General features: G+C 60.0%; 1 protein-coding gene across 3 annotated transcripts in view; it reads right to left on the bottom strand.

Annotated features, from left to right (window-relative positions):
- Positions 1–17,534, bottom strand: part of ARHGAP23 (Rho GTPase activating protein 23) — a 73,886-nt gene that overhangs the window by 15,060 nt on the left and 41,292 nt on the right. For 2 of the 3 annotated variants that reach the window (XM_077806221.1, XM_077806222.1), the window contains exons 8-17: positions 15,676–15,831; positions 14,201–14,312; positions 13,152–13,209; positions 11,868–12,005; positions 9,616–9,915; positions 5,865–5,926; positions 4,636–4,763; positions 3,263–3,381; positions 2,666–2,821; positions 1,792–1,870 (exon numbers count right to left, since the gene is read on the bottom strand). In XM_077806221.1, the coding sequence (XP_077662347.1) occupies positions 1,792–1,870; positions 2,666–2,821; positions 3,263–3,381; positions 4,636–4,763; positions 5,865–5,926; positions 9,616–9,915; positions 11,868–12,005; positions 13,152–13,209; positions 14,201–14,312; positions 15,676–15,831 (1,308 nt within the window). The remainder of the gene's footprint in view (positions 1–1,791; positions 1,871–2,665; positions 2,822–3,262; positions 3,382–4,635; positions 4,764–5,864; positions 5,927–9,615; positions 9,916–11,867; positions 12,006–13,151; positions 13,210–14,200; positions 14,313–15,675; positions 15,832–17,534) is intronic. The other variant, XM_077806223.1, reaches the window with a different exon arrangement.

The following is a 17,534-nucleotide window of genomic DNA, read 5'->3' as shown; positions in this document are numbered from 1 at the left end:
AACACCACCCTATACCGGAAACCTACTGACCGCTATTCCTACCTGCATGCCTCCAGCTTTCACCCTGACCACACCACATGATCCATCGTCTACAGCCAAGCTCTGCAATACAACCGCATTTGCTCCAACCCCTCAGACAGAGACAAACACCTACAAGATCTCTGTCAAGCTTTCTTACAACTACAATACCCACCTGCGGAAGTAAAGAAACAGATTGATAGAGCCAGAAGAGTTCCCAGAAGTCACCTACTACAGGACAGGCCTAACAAAGAAAATAACAGAACGCCACTAGCCGTCACCTTCAGCCCCCAACTAAAACCCCTCCAACGCATTATTAAGGATCTACAACCTATCCTAAAGGATGACCCAACACTCTCACAAATCTTGGGAGACAGGCCAGTCCTTGCCTACAGACAGCCCCGCAACCTGAAGCAAATACTCACCAACAACCACATACCACACAACAGAACCACTAACCCAGGAACCTATCCTTGCAGCAAAGCCCGTTGCCAACGGTGCCCACATATCTATTCAGGGGACACCATCACAGGGCCTAATAACATCAGCCACACTATCAGAGGCTTGTTCACCTGCACATCCACCAATGTGATATATGCCATCATGTGCCAGCAATGCCCCTCTGCCATTTACATTGGTCAAACTGGACAGTCTCTACGTAAAAGAATAAATGGACACAAATCAGATGTCAAGAATTATAACATTCATAAACCAGTCGGAGAACACTTCAATCTCTCTGGTCACGCAATCACAGACATGAAGGTCGCTATCTTAAAACAAAAAAACTTCAGATCCAGACTCCAGCGAGAAACGGCTGAATTGGAATTCATTTGCAAATTGGATACTATTAATTTAGGCTTAAATAGAGACTGGGAGTGGCTAAGTCATTATGCAAGGTAGCCTATTTCCCCTTGTTTTTTCCTACCCCCCCCCCCAGATATTCTGGTTTAACTTGGATTTAAACTTGGAGAGTGGTCAGTTTGGATGAGCTATTACCAGCAGGAGAGTGAGTTTGTGTGTGTATGGGGGTGGGGGGGGGGTGAGAAAACCTGGATTTGTGCTGGAAATGGCCCACCTTGATTATCATGCACATTGTAGGGAGAGTGTTCACTTTGGATGAGCTATTACCAGCAGGATAGTGAGTTTGTGTGTGTGGTTTTTGGGAGGGGGGTGAGAGAACCTGGATTTGTGCAGGAAATGGCCCAACTTGATTATCATGCACATTGTGTAGAGAGTTGTCACTTTGGATGGGCTATCACCAGCAGGAGAGTGAATTTGTGTGGGGGGGTGGAGGGTGAGAAAACCTGGATTTGTGCTGGAAATGGCCCAACTTGATGATCACTTTAGATAAGCTATTACCAGCAGGACAGTGGGGTGGGAGGAGGTATTGTTTCATATTCTCTGTGTGTATATAAAGTCTGCTGCAGTTTCCACGGTATGCATCCGATGAAGTGAGCTGTAGCTCACGAAAGCTTATGCTCAAATAAATTGGTTAGTCTCTAAGGTGCCACAAGTCCTCCTTTTCTTTTTGCGAATACAGACTAACACGGCTGCTACTCTGAAACCTGTCATTTTGTGTGTGTGCAACTGATTGTTCCTTCCTAAGTGGAGTACTTGGCATTTGTCCCTATTGAATTTCATCGTATCTCTGGCTCTGCACGCATGTGTATGTCCTTCAGCTGTGTGTGTGTACGTGCATGTGAGACCTGTGGATCTGTGCGTGTGTGTGATCTGTCTGTGTGCGCTGGGGGTAGGGTTATACCCCGGACTCACCGTCTGTGAACAGGGGCTCCGGGAGCTTCCGGAAGAAGGATTTCAACAGACTGCTGATGACATTCAGGTCCTGCCACCTCTGTGTGGGGAGAGGAGGCCGTGCTTAGGGGGGAAGCTGCCTGGGGGGGGAAGGCCAAGAGCGGGCAGCCCGGTCACTGCTGGGGGAACCTCAGAGCCCAGGGCCTGGGAGAACCACAGGGGCCTCGCTGCTGGCATCAAGCTAACCAGCCCCTCTTCCACTTCATGCGAGAGCAACTACTAGCAATGCCCGCCCTGGAGAGGGATGCGGAGAGGGCGAGCCGGGCCGGAAGCGGGCGTAAGTGGCAGCGGCACCCATCAGCGGGCACAGCCCACGAGTGTAACCGCCCCCCCTTGGAAAAGGAGCTAACAGGAAGATGCGAGGCAAAGCATGTCCCTGCCCCACACACACACACACCCCCAGTTAATTCCCATTCCTGCCCCCCAGGGCGCTTGGGAGACGACCCCTGCTCTGTGCGTGCTGGGTGTTATTACAGCCCAGAGTCACCGGGACTGCCCGGCCTGGCCAGTAGGGGTCGCTGCTGCTCTGCACAATTTAACATCAGCGGGCAGCTGCAGCCTGTTGGTTTGTAGCACTGGGACACCGGGGCTGGGGCCATGCCAGGCTCTCGCCCAGGGGCCGCTCTGCCTACAGGCAAACCTGGCAGCCTCGGGCAGCCGGGTCAGACACGAGGGGTGCTGGGGCCCCGCTCGGCAGGTCCCAACGTTGCTCTCTCAGATTTGGCCTGCCCTCCCCTCCGTCCTGGCAGCCGGGCCAATCCTGAGCGACTGGCGCTGTTGAGCCCCGCTGCTCTGCGGGCGGCACACGGGAGTTTGGCCGAGGGCGGCTCCGCACCTCGTCCTGCAGGTTGATCTCGGTGCTTCCCTTGTTGAGCTGCTCCTGCAGGCTGGACACCACGGCGTTGTTCCCAGGGACGCGGTAGATGCCCATGTACTCCAGGCCCTTGTCCTCCACCACCTTGCAGCAGGCCTCCACGATCAGCGGGATGTTCTGCAGGGAATAGACACGGCCTGAAGGAGCTGAGACCACAGGGAGGGTCTGCTGTTCAGTGTGTGCAGGGCGGGGGGGGGGGGGGGCACAGATGGGCACAGCTGGAATGGCAGATGCCAGATGTTAAGGAAGGGAGGGGGGCTCAGAGCGGGCAGCGCCATGCCCTCATTCTGCCTGTGGGGAGGTGGGGGGTCAGAGCAGGCAGAGCCGTGCCCTCGTTCTGCCTGGAGGGGGCCAGAGCGGGCAGTGCCGTGCCCTCGTTCACCCGGGGGGGGGCTCAGAGCGGGCAGAGCCGTGCCCTCGTTCTGCACAGGGGGGGGGGCTCAGAGCGGGCAGAGCCATGCCCTTGTTCTGCCCGGGGGGACTCAGAGCAGGCAGTGCTGTGCCCTCGTTCTGCCCGGGGTGGGGGCTCAGAGCGGGCAGAGGCAGGCTGGGACCTACCTTGTTGGCTGGGGCGGGCTGACAGTCCTCCAGCCTCACGCCGAAGGCCCGTGGAGCAGGTTTCTTATTCTTTTTCATGATGTTGATGCCCCAAGGGGCTTTCTGGGGGGCACCGTCATCTAGAACCAAACTCCGTGTCAGTGTCCAAAAAGTGAGACCCAAGGGAATAAAGACCCCCAACCACCCCCACGCCACAGGGCCCATGACTCCCCCCGCCAGCCTCGCCGCCTTTCAACCCCCAACACAACCTCACACACACACCCGCCACCCGTGCTGATCTGGGCTCGTCCGGCCGGGATCTCGCCCCGCAGGATCCTGCACTGAGAGGACGTCTGCACGCGTGGTGTGTGCTTCCCGAGGGAGGCGCGTGTGCAGCGGAGCGTGGTTTCTGGAGGGCGTTTGGGTTGGCGGGGCGGTAATACAATTAGACCCGTTGCTCTGGGTCTAGGTTGGAGGAGGCAGGTCCCAGAAATGCACTGGGCACTGGGAGGTGAAAGCGGCAAGGTTTACGACTGTCCCTAGCTCCCGGGGAGCTCTTTGCCCCGCCTCGGGCCAGCTCCGAGAAAGCACCGTCTGCCCCACAGCCAAGCGGGTCCCTGCAGCAGGTTGCGCCTGGCCCGAGGAGCAGAGATCTTTGTCCTGGAGCTTCAGACCGTCGTGTCGCTCCCCTGGGCCCAGGCCACGGGGAAGCCTGTGGACGGAGTGGAGGACAAGCGCGAAATGCTCTAGGTAGCCTGCAGTGCTGAGGAGACGCCCCGCGGCCAGCGTGGCCAAATGCCGACTGCTTCCCGCCCACATCTATCACACTGCTGTGATCCAGCCGCGAGGCGACGAATGCAGGGGAAACTGAGGCCAGGTCTTCATCCGCCAGGCTGGGTGGAGGTTCCTAGCCAAGCGGAGACGGCAGAATTCGTCACTCGCAGATGCTGCTACGAGGAATCCAGGAGGATGCCTGGACAATGGACCAGTCGCGGGAGAGCGTAGCTTCAACCCACAGAGACGACCGTGTCCATGAGCTCTTCCGAGCACGGCCCCCTGCCCCCAGCATCACCTCGCTCTGGCTGGGGCTCAGCTCCCCGCGGCAGTTCTTCGGCCCAGAGCTGATCTCAGCTGAGCACTGGGCCATGCTGCGGGCAGCAGGCTGGTCAGACGTGGCGAAGCAGAAGCAGCGCCGTGGATCAGCTGCAAGTCGCTGGCGCTTGAATCCGGGTTGTCTGACCTGGTCCCCTAACGGCTGCACGTCCATGTTGATCCACAATCTCACACACCCCACACATCCCCATCACCCCACAGGGCCCAGCCCCACAATGCAGACACATGCACAGCCCTAGGCAGCCACGCACGCTGCCCCACACGCCGGCGTCTGGGTTTACCTTTAGTCACGGCCGTGTCCTGCCTCGGGGAGCGGGGGGCGCTCATCCCCGTCTGCTTCAGGAACTCGGCCTTGATCCCCAGCCCGCGCGAGCCCTTGGGGGAAGAGTCTGGTTTCATTCCAGAGGGGCTGCAGAGAGAGCAGATGGGGGGGCTCAGCCTCGCATGCCCAGCAACCTCTCCTCTTGGCCCCCGGCCTCCTAGCCCCTCACCCCCACCCTCGCACCGAGCACACCCCGGATCACAGCCACCCTGCACAGGGGGAGCAGGCTTTGATGGCAAAACTGCAGTGCAAGGCATCCTGGGAGTAGCTATGCAAATTAACTCTGCCACTTGCCCACAGTGCTTCACACTGCAGTGGGCTCCCCCTTCCTGGGCACACCCAGCCCAGCAAGGGCAAGACCCCTCTGCTGCCCAAACGTTACAGGGGCATCCGAGCAATGCAGGTTCTCCCTGTTCCTGGCTTGGCCCTCTCTGTCCCAGCCACAGGGCCACTTGGAGATCCCCAGCTAATGGCAGTCCCCCCCACCCCCCCAGCAGGATCCCCAGCTCTTCCGAGCCGTGGTCCCTACTGAAAAGTCCCACCCGTTGAACCCAACTCGGGTTCAAGTCGATCTAGCTGCACCCGTGTAAACCCCTGGCAAAGACGCACTCAAACCGGATTCACCCGGCGCTTCACACTGGTTTGGTTGAATTCGGCAATTTTCTGACACAAACCCGGCTGAAGTGCTGCGCCACTAGGGACGGCAGCCAGTTCTCTCCATCGCTCAGGACAAATTCCCTTCTCTGGACGGGCTGGGCCTGGGTGCGGGCACGGACACACCACGCCTCTCCTCCGAGGGCCCAAAGTGTTTTAAGGACCCACATCAGTATCATGAACCTCATTTTACAGGCACAGAGTGTGGAGTGACTTGCCCCAGAGAACCCAGGAGTCCTGTCTCTCGAACCACACAGAATCCTCCAGATAGTCGCCCCCAGTGTAACCTCTCCCGCCCCGGAAGGTTTGCGAGCTGTCTGTCCATAGCACTTCTCTGGCCCCAGTCTCTAAGGTATCGACCCTCCCAGGTGATCAGCCCCTTGGACAGGGGCTAAGTGACATGCCCAAGGCCACGCAGGGCATCTGTGGCAGAGCAGGGAACTGAACCCAGGTCTCCCGTGTCGCAGGCTAGCGCCCTAACCACTGGGGAATGCTCCCCCCAGCAGGTAGGCAGCAGGGGCACAGAGCCCTTACCTCACTTTCCGGTAGTCATTTAGCTTCTTGTTGATAAGCGCTTGGCTTGCAAACCCGGGGTCCTGCAGCGGCACAAAGACAAGAGGGAGGAGAGAGCGTAAGAATCATGTCTGGCACCAGAGCCCAAGCGAGTGCCGACTCTTCCATCAGCCGAGCCCCTTCCCAGCGAGGCCGATGGGGCGAGGGGTTCGTGTGGGGGGCTGGGGGGCTCACTGGCCCTTGCACTGGCATGCTGGAGGATTGGCACAGCAGGAGAGAGGCCCACAGCCTCCCCTGAACCAGCTGGGACCAGGCAGGACCAAAAGCACCAGGGCCATAGCCCCGGAATACAGGCCTGGCTGGGAGCGCTGTACCAGGCACAGGCAGAGAGATCCCCGTCGGTACCGAAACCTCAGCCCAAGAGGCACCACCAGCCCCCTGGGGCCAGGCGCACACTCCCAGGCTGCAGTTCCTGGGATGCCCAGCGTAGCAATCCCCTGCAGATGGCCCTTTGCTCTCTTCCCTGGCTTGGGAAGGCTCCAGGGGTTCCCAGAGATCAGGCTCCCCAAAGGCGGCTGGTTAGAATCATAGAATATCAGGGTTGGAAGGGACCTCAGGAGGTCATCTAGACCAACCCCCTGCTCAAAGCAGGACCAATCCCCAATTAAATTAAATTAGACAGTGGGGCTTATGAAGCTGCGCCCCACGTAACTCTGGTCAGCCAGGGGCCGGGTTTCTGGGGAAACCAGCATCATTCCCTGGGCGCCCCCCTGCGCCCGTATCACTCTCCTGGGGCTAGCACCTGGCTCTCTGGGGTCGGACAGCTTGGCGAGAGCACGGGAGGTGCCTCTCACCACTCCCCGTCCTACTGCCTGGAGATCCCCGGCTTCATCACAGCCTCCCCACTGACTCTGCATGGGGGGCTGGCCTGTGGGGCAGGCCTCTGAACCCCAGGAGCTCCACCATTGCTATGTCCTGCCAGTGAGAACACAGAGCTGGCCAACACCTGGGGAGAGGAGAACTACCACATGTTCCATGTGGGGCAGGATCCTCCGGGAATCCTACGGAAATTCAGCCCCCGTAAGGCAGCCTGAGCTGGGCACGGATCTAGGGCAGGTCCCACCCCTCTAGTGCCCTGAGGTGGACATGGACCTAGGGCAGCTCCCACCCCTGTAGGGGCCTGAGCTGGGCACAGATCTAGGGCAGCTCCCACCCCTCTAGTGCCCTGAGCTGGGCATGGACCTAGGGCAGCTCCCACCCCTCTAGTGCCCTGAGCTGGACACGGACCTAGGGCAGCTCCCATCCCTATAGTGCCCTGAGCTGGGCATGGATCTAGGGCAGCTCCCACCCCTCTAGTGCCCTGAGCTGGGCATGGATCTAGGGCAGCTCCCACCCCTCTAGTGCCCTGAGCTGGGCATGGATCTAGGGCAGCTCCCACCCCTCTAGTGCCCTGAGCTGGGCATGGATCTAGGGCAGCTCCCATCCCTATAGTGCCCTGAGCTGGGCATGGATCTAGGGCAGCTCCCACCCCTCTAGTGCCCTGAGCTGGGCATGGATCTAGGGCAGCTCCCACCCCTCTAGTGCCCTGAGCTGGACATGGACCTAGGGCAGCTCCCACCCCTATAGTGCCCTGAGCTGGGCATGGATCTAGGGCAGCTCCCACCCCTCTAGTGCCCTGAGCTGGGCATGGATCTAGGGCAGCTCCCACCCCTCTAGTGCCCTGAGCTGGGCATGGATCTAGGGCAGCTCCCACCCCTCTAGTGCCCTGAGCTGGACATGGACCTAGGGCAGCTCCCACCCCTGTAGGGGTCTGAGCTTGGCACGGATCTAGGGCAGCTCCCACCCCTGTAGGGGCCTGAGCTGGGCACGGATCTAGGGCAGGTCCCACACCTCTAGTGCCCTGAGCTGGGCACAGATCTAGGGCAGCTCCCATCCCTATAGTGCCCTGAGCTGGGCACAGATCTAGGGCAGCTCCCACCCCTCTAGTGCCCTGAGCTGGGCACGGACCTAGGGCAGCTCCCATCCCTATAGTGCCCTGAGCTGTGCACGGATCTAGGGCAGCTCCCACCCCTCTAGTGCCCTGAGCTGGGCACGGATCTAGGGCAGCTCCCACCCCTCTAGTGCCCTGAGCTGGGCACGGATCTAGGGCAGCTCCCACCCCTCTAGTGCCCTGAGCTGGGCACGGATCTAGGGCAGCTCCCACCCCTCTAGTGCCCTGAGCTGGGCACGGATCTAGGGCAGCTCCCACCCCTCTAGTGCCCTGAGCTGGGCACGGATCTAGGGCAGCTCCCACCCCTGTAGGGGCCTGAGGTGGACATGGACCTAGGGCAGCTCCCACCCCTGTAGGGGCCTGAGCTGGGCACAGGTCTAGGGCAGCTCCCACCCCCATAGGGGCCTGAGCTGGGCACGGATCTAGGGCAGCTCCCACCCCCGTAGTGGCCTGAGCTGGGCATGGATCTAGGGCAGCTCCCATCCCTGTAGTGCCCTGAGCTGGGCATGGATCTAGGGCAGCTCCCATCCCTGTAGTGCCCTGAGCTGGGCACGGATCTAGGGCAGCTCCCACCCCTATAGTGCCCTGAGCTGGGCACAGATCTTAAGGCAGCTCCCACCCCTATAGCGCCCCCTGAGCTGTGCTCAATTCTCCATACAATTAAAAGAAACTCCCAGCTAACTTCTTCCAAAAGCCAAAGTGGTGGATTGTGCAGCCCACACCAAACCAGCAGGTGTCTCCCTTCTCCTGCCCTATAGCCCAGACTGCTCCCAGCCTTCCGCCTGCGCCCCGGAGAGGGAAGAGGAGCTCTCCTGGGGCTCCCAGCTGCTCGGAGGGCACGGCAGCCACAGCACTGGAAGAGGTGGCTGCATTACATAGCAAGGCCTCTGTAGAGGGAAGTTCATGCCTGGGATCCCTGGAAACTCAGATAATTATCCCTCTGCAGACCAGCAGGGGTCGTCATAAGCTAACGAACACATGAGCCAGCTGCTCAGGACCCGTGTAGGACCAGGGCACTGCAGGGATAGCTTAGCGCCAGGGAAGGGATCTCACCAGGACTGACCCACAGGGAGCCGTCAGCCAACTGCCTGGCCTGGCCTCTCCAGCTCTTGACTGAAAAGAGGGGGCTGGAGAGCGGTGCTCTCACCCGCACCCCAGGGCGGCCACTCACCCTGGCTCTGTCCTCTCCTGAGCCCTCCTCTCATCAGTCCCTGCAGGATGACAGGCCCCGGGAGAAATGACTTTGTACAAAGTAAGGAAGGGGGCACACTCCCTGGATTGGGGGATGGAGCAGAGGGATGCTGGGAATGGAGATGCACCTGCCACATACAGCGCCCCCAGACTGTGCCCAGCCAGAGGCTAAAGCCAACAGCATGAGATGAAGGAGGCTGACCCAGTCTCCTCTTTGAGGGAGTGGTGACGCTCCAGCAGACTACAATTCCCAGCATGCAGTAGAGACCAGTCAGCTGGGGTGGAGAAGCATGGCATGCTGGGATTTGGAGTCCCAGTGTACCCATCAGGGCAAAGCAGAGCATGGCATGCTGGGACTTGGAGTCCCAGTCCACCAGCATGGCATGCTGGGACTTGGAGTCCCTCTGAGCTGGTCCTCCAACCAGAAGCGGGCAAGTGCGGGCCATCTCCACTGGCCACGCTTGTACCAGCCCTGCCCTAAAAGGAGGAGCAGAAGGCAAACAGCTGGAGAGAACCAAAGTGGTTAGTGCCGGGGCGTCTGTGGAGAGCCAGGGGCCTGGAGGGAGCCAGGAGCCCCATGCTGGCTCTCACCTCGCCCTCGGCCTTGCTGTTCTCCCTGACGACTTTGATCCAGGCCAGCATGTCGTCCCGATCCTCTGCCTGAAAGAGATATTCACAGAAGTCAGCGGTCGTCAGCCGGAAGACGTGCTTCCTCTTGGTCTCGCTGTAGGAAATGTCCACCAGGCACGCTCGGATGCTGATCAGCTGCTCCTCCTCACCTTGGGGCGGCGTGTAGGTCACGGCCTCCCGCCTGTCCTTGCACAGGTAAAGTGAGTGTGCGCGGAGAACGGCGAAGACGCGCTTCCACTGCCGGATGCCCCCACCAACTTTCTGCAGGGAGAGAGGACCGGGCAATGAGCGCTGGCTGGGAGAGAGCCGGTCTCCTCTTTGGCTAGACCCCCGGGTACTGCCGCCTGCAGTGAAATGGGGTGGCACCACCTGGCATTGACATGAGCACCGGTTCAAGGCACTGCCATGCAGCCTAGACAAAGGGAAAGCCTAGGCCCAGGGCTGGCTCTGCCCACGGCAATGCGACCTGGGCGTGCACACCCAGCTGCCATGTAGGGACTTGGGGCAAAGCCCACCAGCCTCAATCCAGGTCCAGAGCCTCTGCCCAGGAAATGCCACCCAAGATGCTGCTGCCCAGCTTCAACCCTGACACAGACCACAGGCACTGCTGGCAAAATTCGACCAGGGCAGATCACGCCCCATCTGTGCATTCGGCCAGGCAGTTGGCAGATCCCCACAAAGCAGAGACACTGAAAGTGTGTAGCCCCCGTTTCCAACGTGTTCCTTTCAGCTCTGACCTATGGATTTCACCCGGGGGCCCAGAGAGAAGGACCCCCGCTGCCTTCTGGTAGCAATCACTCCATTGTAATCACAGCAAAGCCCACCCCAGGGCTGACACCAGGGGCTCCAACAGTGAACGCTGACCCCTTCTCTCCCCTTCTGGCTTTGATTGTAACGAGGGAAATCATGTTCCCCAATCAGAGGATCAAACCCACTCACACCGACCTGGATCCACCCTATGACCCCATGAATCTAGCCCTCCGAGGCATGATCTACTCCCGGTGTTTCCCTCTCAATCCACTCACACTGACCCTCTGCCCAGGGAACTGAACCCCTCTTGGGTGGCGATAGGGGAAGGCCCCCACAGAGCTGCTCATCCAGCAGCTGTCTGACTCAGAAGGGCCAGGATTCCCCGTGCCCTCGAGGATGCTTGGAGGCAGCAGGATGGTTCCTCTCCCTTTTAGTCCCTGCGGTTCTGACAGCGGGCACTCGCTGGCTGCATCTCTGGGGTGGTCCGGTAGCCCCACCCTCCTTTGGGTCTCCCCCAGGGCCACCTGCACACACAGGTCCAGTTTCCTTCGGCTTCCCCCCGCAGATCCCTCCTCCGGGTACCCACCCACCCCATCCCAGCCCTGCTGTCTCTCATCCGACCCACCACCACAGCCCTGAGCGTGTCTGTGGACCTGGCCGGGTGTGATCACTGCACGGCACCGATGCCTGGTGTCTGCAGGGTACTGGCACTGGGGTGACTGGCAGGGGCGGAAGTGCGGCCACTGGAAACCGCTGCCTTCCTCTCACTGGCCAGCCCCCCCCAAGCTGCCTCCACCTCCTGGCACAACCCTCCACAGGCCAAGTGCCCCTTGCCAGAAGAAACGGGCTCCTTTCTTGAGGGCAGGCCCCTGATTGTCCAGAGTTCCTATATGTGCCATCAATGGAATCTGATTGGCCAGAGATCCCTGCGTATGCCCAAGGTCAATCCTGTGACTGGCCAGCACGCCCCACACATATGGGGCATCGTTTGTAGGTATGAGACTTCCTCTGCCAGGTTAAATTCCAGTGGCTGTTCTCCTCCCACTCCTGGGCTAGCACACGGGCCGACAGGGTGCTTGGCAGAAGGGAGAGTTTCACGGGACCCTCTGGAAGGCAGGATGCCTGGGTTCTATTCCGGATGTGTGAGGGGGTATGGCCTAGTGGTTAGAGCATGGGCTACTGGGAGGCAAGACTCCTGGGTTCTATTCCCAACTCTGCTGCTGACTCCCTGCGTGACGCTCGCCAATCACTTTGCCATTCGGTGCCTCAGTTTCCAGTAACAATATCAGGGTGTTCTGAGGCTCGGTTCATTCACGTTTGTTAAGTGCTTTGAGATCCTCGAGACGAGAAGGGGATCACATGACACATCACACAAACATCTCCAAAGAGGGGTTTTTCTCTTCCATACAAGCCCACCCAGCACTTCCCCCCTGGCCTGGGGTTCCTGTACAGCGGACACGTACCTTCCCCTTTTTGGTGAGGATCTGTTTGTAGTGGAGCCAGCCCTCTTTCCTCACGTCGCTGAAAGTCACGTCCGAGAGGTCGGAGGTCGAGTGCCTCTTTGATCGCGTGTCTTCAGACATTCCGAGGCTGTCCAGAGACTGCAGGGGGAGAGGAGAAGGGAGAGATGGGTGTACGGCCCTCACGGGTACTGCACTCGCGCCCTGGCAGTCCAGAGGCAGACAGGCACGCATGGTGCTGGGGGAGGAACCTCTCCAGCTCTGGCACGCTACCCCTCTCACTCTCACCATGGGGCATTACAGGCAGTAGCTTCCCACTGGGGAGAGGAAAGCCAGGCCTCCCAGCTCGATCAGGCCCAGCACTGTGATAACACCAGGCAACTCTCAGGCTTTGTCCCCACCAGGATTTCAGCCGCTTCAGTTCAAATCCCTCATGTAGACAGAGTTTCCACAGGGGCAGCAAAACTGACTCACTCTGGCTTGAAATCAGGCTGGCGCTGATGCAAGTCACGCTGTGCTGGGTTAAGTTGTGTCTGCATGAGGGGTTGAAACCAATGAGCCAAACCTGAGGGCTGAAATCCCAGTCAAGATAAGGCCCCGCAGCTCCCACTGGTGCAATCGTGAGCCTGTGGGGCAGCAGGTGCCCCACTGCCCTACACTTCAAAGGCTTCATTTACCCCAGTGCAGAGCGGGCCTCAATGTTGGAGCGGAACTGACGTGCGCTGGAGTGAACGGCTCTGCAAGTGCAGGGAAATGCAGCGGATGGTCCAGCACGTGTCCCTGAGCATTAGAGGAGGCAGAGCAGGAAACGAACCCACCGGGCCAAACCCTCTGCTGGCGGAAGCAAGGCGAGCTCACTGACATCAGTGCTGTTTGGCCCGTTTTACACCAGCTGATCCCTGGCGTCGCCGGCCTTAAACTGATCAGAGCAAACTGTTGTTCACTGATTACTCGGGGCTGTGCGGGGGCAATGCACAAACCTGTGGTTTCCCATTGGAGGCACCGGGTGCAAGACCACAACAGCATAGTTGTGACTGTACTGTGCTAGCCGGAGGCCGTCCGAGCCTCAGGAGGGACTCGGGATAGCAGTGGCGGGCAGGGCAGAAATGCCCAGCGGTCTCAGGCAGAGCAGCCACCCAACATGAAGCCCCGGCTCCCCTCACGCAAACCAGGCCCCAGTGGGTGGCATCCAAGCGGCTGGGGGTGCATGGTACCAGCACGGCCTTGGCGGGCATCATTACAGTGGCAGATGGAACCCCTGCCCTCTTCTTCACTGCGAACACCTACCCCGTCTGTGAAGAAACTCCTCAGCATGCGGAGACTCGGCACCCGGCTTGGCATCCTCCTGCAAGGAAAGCAGCCACCCGTGAGCACAGAGCAGGAGAGGTGGCAAGCGTTCCCGAGCACAAGGGCGTTTCAAGGACAGTCCCCACTGGCCCCAGCCCCTTCTCGCAGCGGCTGGGGCATCTCTTCAATATGGAGCTGCAAGAGTCACTGGCTCCTTGTGGGCTGTGGAGAAGGCTCTGGCCTGGGACTCAGGAGACCTGGGTTCGAGCTCTGGCTCTGATGGAGGACGGGCAATTGGGCCTTTGAGATCCACAGATGCAAACCACACTCTGTGTGAGTTGTGCAATGATCCCCCGCGAGGGCAGCAGCAAATGGAGGGGCTGGTTTGCAACGTTCACACACCGTGCTTTGGCTGAGCTGCTGCAGGACGAGCGAAAGGAACACGGGTACGTGGTCCCAAGTTCTAATCCCAGCTCTGCTACTTACTCACTGTGGGGCCTTGGCAGAGTCACTTAGGGCCTGATTTTCAGTAGTGCCCTGTCACATCTCTCAGGCCATGAATGCAAAGGCTGGCTTAGGGCTTGTCTGCATGGGGATGCTACTGTGAAATCAGCTAGGGTGTGAACTGACCAAGGCCACAGCTATAACCCACCAGCTCCCCTAGGAACAAGCCTTAGGCCAGGCAGTGAACAACAGTAAACTTTGGAAAGTTAGTAGTTGTGAAACAGCACAAAGGATTCCGGGGTATGGGGTAACATGTGGAGAACTGATCGCTCACACAGTATCTAGCCTCATGCCTTCCTTGGATCAGACCAGTTCTGTGTCCCACCCCCTGCCCTAATGGATCACACTCCCGGCCCGTCAAATCCAAGATTGGCCAATAGTTGCACTTTCAGGAGGCCCTGAATTCTCTTGTCCTCTAATGCACAGCAGCTGGAGATCACACCCTGACGTATGCAGCTATGAGGCTAGGTTGGGGCTACCCCTGAAAAGGGAAGAAGCCGTTGTTTGGCTGGCACGCAACGGGGTGGGGAAGGGGTCACCCCTACCTTAGGATCTTCCCCTCGTCACGAAATGTGTTCAGACCATCGTCACATGACTTGGAGCGCTCTGTTGTTATGGCCAGGAGGTAGGAGGATCGGCGACTGGCTTTGATGCTGCCTGAAAGGGAAAGGAGAGAGAAAAGGGCAATCAGTACACACGGGAAGAGCCAGTTCACAAGGCAGTCGGTGTTTTACCAGCCTCGGGAACGGATTAGCTTGTCACAGTACTAAGGACTGGGGATCAGGATTCCTGGGTTCTATTCCCATCTCTGGGAGGAAACGTGCCTAATGGTTAGAGTTCGGGGATTGGCAGTCAGGGCTCAGGGGTTTTGCTGCATGACTTCAAGCAAGTCCTTTAACCTCTCTGTGCATCAGCTTCTCCGTCTGTAATACGTGCAAGCAAGGCAGGAATACAGGGAGACAACGTATGCCGTGTGCCAGCATGCAGCAGGACCCCAGATCAGAATACCCCAGCAGGGCACCTGTCCTGCTTTGTGGTTAAGGCTGATGGTTAGTAAGGAGCTGAGCCGGGATGTGGAGAGCGCACCAGGGCTAACAATGCTGGGCGAGGGAGAGATCCTCAGCTCTCACAGCAGAGCCATTTTTATTCTTGTATCTTCTTGCTGGTGCCTGGGGAAGAGCTGGCCACAGAGTGCTGAACCAGAGCTGGTACAACCTGGCTCTCCTGCAGCTGTTTACAGACGGTCCATGAACGCACTTAGGGCCTGAGCTTCCTCTCACCCACACGGGCATCAATCCGGAGTCACTCCAGGTAAACCAATGGAGCAGCGCTGTTTGACGCTGAGGGCCACTGAAGCTGGCTGATCATTGTTTAGGGAAGCCCCCCGGGTCCAGTTTCCTGTCGGGAGGTGGTGCAGTCGGGATGCAGGGGCAGGACCCTGGGGGCGGTGGCATGGTAGGGGACACGTGATCTGCAGACATGCAGCAGGCTCCTCCAGGGAGCGATTTACCGGAGCCCTGAGAATTCCCCTCATGGCTGGCACTCACATACTCCCAGCCCCTTTATTTACGTAGCTCATTTCCTCCCATCAGGCCAAGGCCCTTTCCTACCTGGCTCGTCTGGCCCTGCTCCCCTTGCCGGGGCCAGGATCATCCCCTACAGCAGGCTGTCAGGTGCTTTGCATACACCTCATTTCCCAGGATATAAGCGACAGGGATCCCATCACCTTCCCTGGGGAGGCAGCACCACGGCCCAGCAGGACCCTGAGGGTTTCCCCCCATGTTCACCCTGCATTTCCCTTCCCGGGTTTCCTCCGCCGACTCCTCATGACGTCCCCCCCAGAAGTCAGGGCCGTTCCCTACTTCTCTCTTGTTCTGCACTCTGGCTCCTGGGTGCTCAAGGCACAGGCCGCTCTCCACCCTGGTACCCGGGCAGGAGCCCAGCAGCATGGACTCCTGTGTTTCTCAGGCCCTGATCAGCTGCTGCCCCCCCTGCCCCAGCGGGAGGGGTGGGTACTTACTGCAGTCCTGGGAGTAATGGCGGCTGATGGCGAAGGTGAAGGCGGGTGAGGAGGGGCTGCCGGTGATCGAGGGGGCTGAGTTCACGGCACTGGAGACGACGGAGGAGGCGGGGATGTGCTTTGCCTTCAGGTCGATACTGGGGCTCGTCGGCTCGTCTAGAAGAATGGGGCGCACCGTGAACCAGTGGAACCGTGGGCGGACAGAACAGAGCAGCTAGCCAGCCAGAGACTCATGCGGGAAAGGCTGGGGTCTCCCGCCCAGCGCCTCCCACTGGGAGACCCTCCCCCAGCCCTACGGCACCAGTCCCCAGAGTGCCTCCTGCTGCGAGGCTGGGACCGTGGGGCCTGAGATCTCCGCAGTCCGTGCTCCACCAGCACCCCCTGCAGTGAGAAGCCCAGGACCAGAGTGCCAGGGAACCCCTGGCTTCCAGACCCTCTGCCAGGACCCTTTCCCGGGGCGGGGGCCGCAGTGCCAGTGCCCGGTGCAGGCTCGGCAGCAGGCACGCAAGAGGCCTTTTCCAACTGCTGCCCCATCCTCAATCCCCTCTACCCCCCCCAGGAAGGAACAGCCCAGCGGTTCAAGTCAGTGAGCTGCCCCTACCCCTCCAAACCTAGGGCTGCCTCCCCAAGCAAACCGGTCATTCCCCCATCACCACCGGTGCCGGAGAATCCAGCCCTGCCCTCCATCTCCGAGGAGCCCCGCTGCCCTGAGAGCCGCAGGCCAGGGGTGCGCTGGCTGGGGCTGGGGCCTGGAGCCCAGGCGCCAGCGTCCATGCCGGGGGTGCACCGATAGCCCGTCACGGAGGTGCCGGCAGGGCTTGAGGCCATGTTCTAGGGACACACAGCTGCTCTTGGCTGGAGCGGGACAGGGGGCTGGGAACTAGTGGGAGGGGCTGAGGGCCCTGCCTCGACGCACTTGCTCTGCTGCCAACAAGGCCGGCTGTGTGTGCCGGGGCAGCCCCGTGCCGCTGCTTCCCCCGGGCAAGGTGGCCAGGGGAACAAAGGCGGGCCGGGCCGGGCTGGGCGCACAAACAATAGCCAGGCTTGTGAGGAATGCGTGGAGAACAACGGTCCCACAGTGCCAGGCTGGGCATGTCACGGGCAGCTGAGTAAGGCTTCCATTGTGCCCTGGGCTCTCCCGGGTATGAGGAGACGACACGTGCCAGGGAGAAAGGCTATGACGTCCCCCGAAGGCATCAGCGATGGGGACAGGGAAGCGCGGGGCCCAGTGAGCGGGGAGAGGCTGACAGGGCCAGAGCTGCCCATCAACTGGGGGCCCAGGTCTCACTGGATGGAACCCCAGGCAGGTTTCATCTCAGGCCCCACAGGGAAGCCTGGGGACGAAGTGGCTGCAGGGCAGGCAGAAGAGACTCAACCCCTTTCCCCGAGGCCTGTGTTCAGGACAGACCAGCTGCTGGGCTGGCATGGAGACGCCTGCCCTGCTCAGGAGACACACAAAGGCGGCAGGGTCTGCAGGTTCCCCGGAGTCTCTATCTCCCCCCGTCCTGCTCGCCCCTGAAAACCCCCGAGCGGCCGTGTCTGGTCTGGCTGCAGCTGGACCAGCGTCTGGGGAAACGGCACGATCAGCAGCAGGGCCCCGGACGGGGAGTCGGGGTCTGCTGGGTGACCCTGGCCAGGTCTATTCCCTCCTCTGTGCTTCTGTTTGCTTCCCCGCCCTTTGTCTGTCTTGTGAGTTCCTTGGGGCCGGGACCGTCTCTCCCCACGCATGTGCAGCACCCACTCTCGGCTGGGGCGTTGCCGTCACACCCACCTCTTGGCTCTGCCAATGGAGGCCCCGGCAGGAGACCCCCCCCCCCTCACTACAAGCGTGGCAGTTTTCAGTGGTTACCAGGCAAGCC

This window comes from Eretmochelys imbricata, chromosome 27, assembly GCF_965152235.1.
Source record: "Eretmochelys imbricata isolate rEreImb1 chromosome 27, rEreImb1.hap1, whole genome shotgun sequence".
In the NCBI taxonomy this organism is placed as follows: Eukaryota; Metazoa; Chordata; order Testudines; family Cheloniidae; genus Eretmochelys; species Eretmochelys imbricata.
The sequence above is the reverse complement of the archived record's forward strand: the minus strand, read 5'-3'. Positions and strand labels throughout refer to the sequence as shown.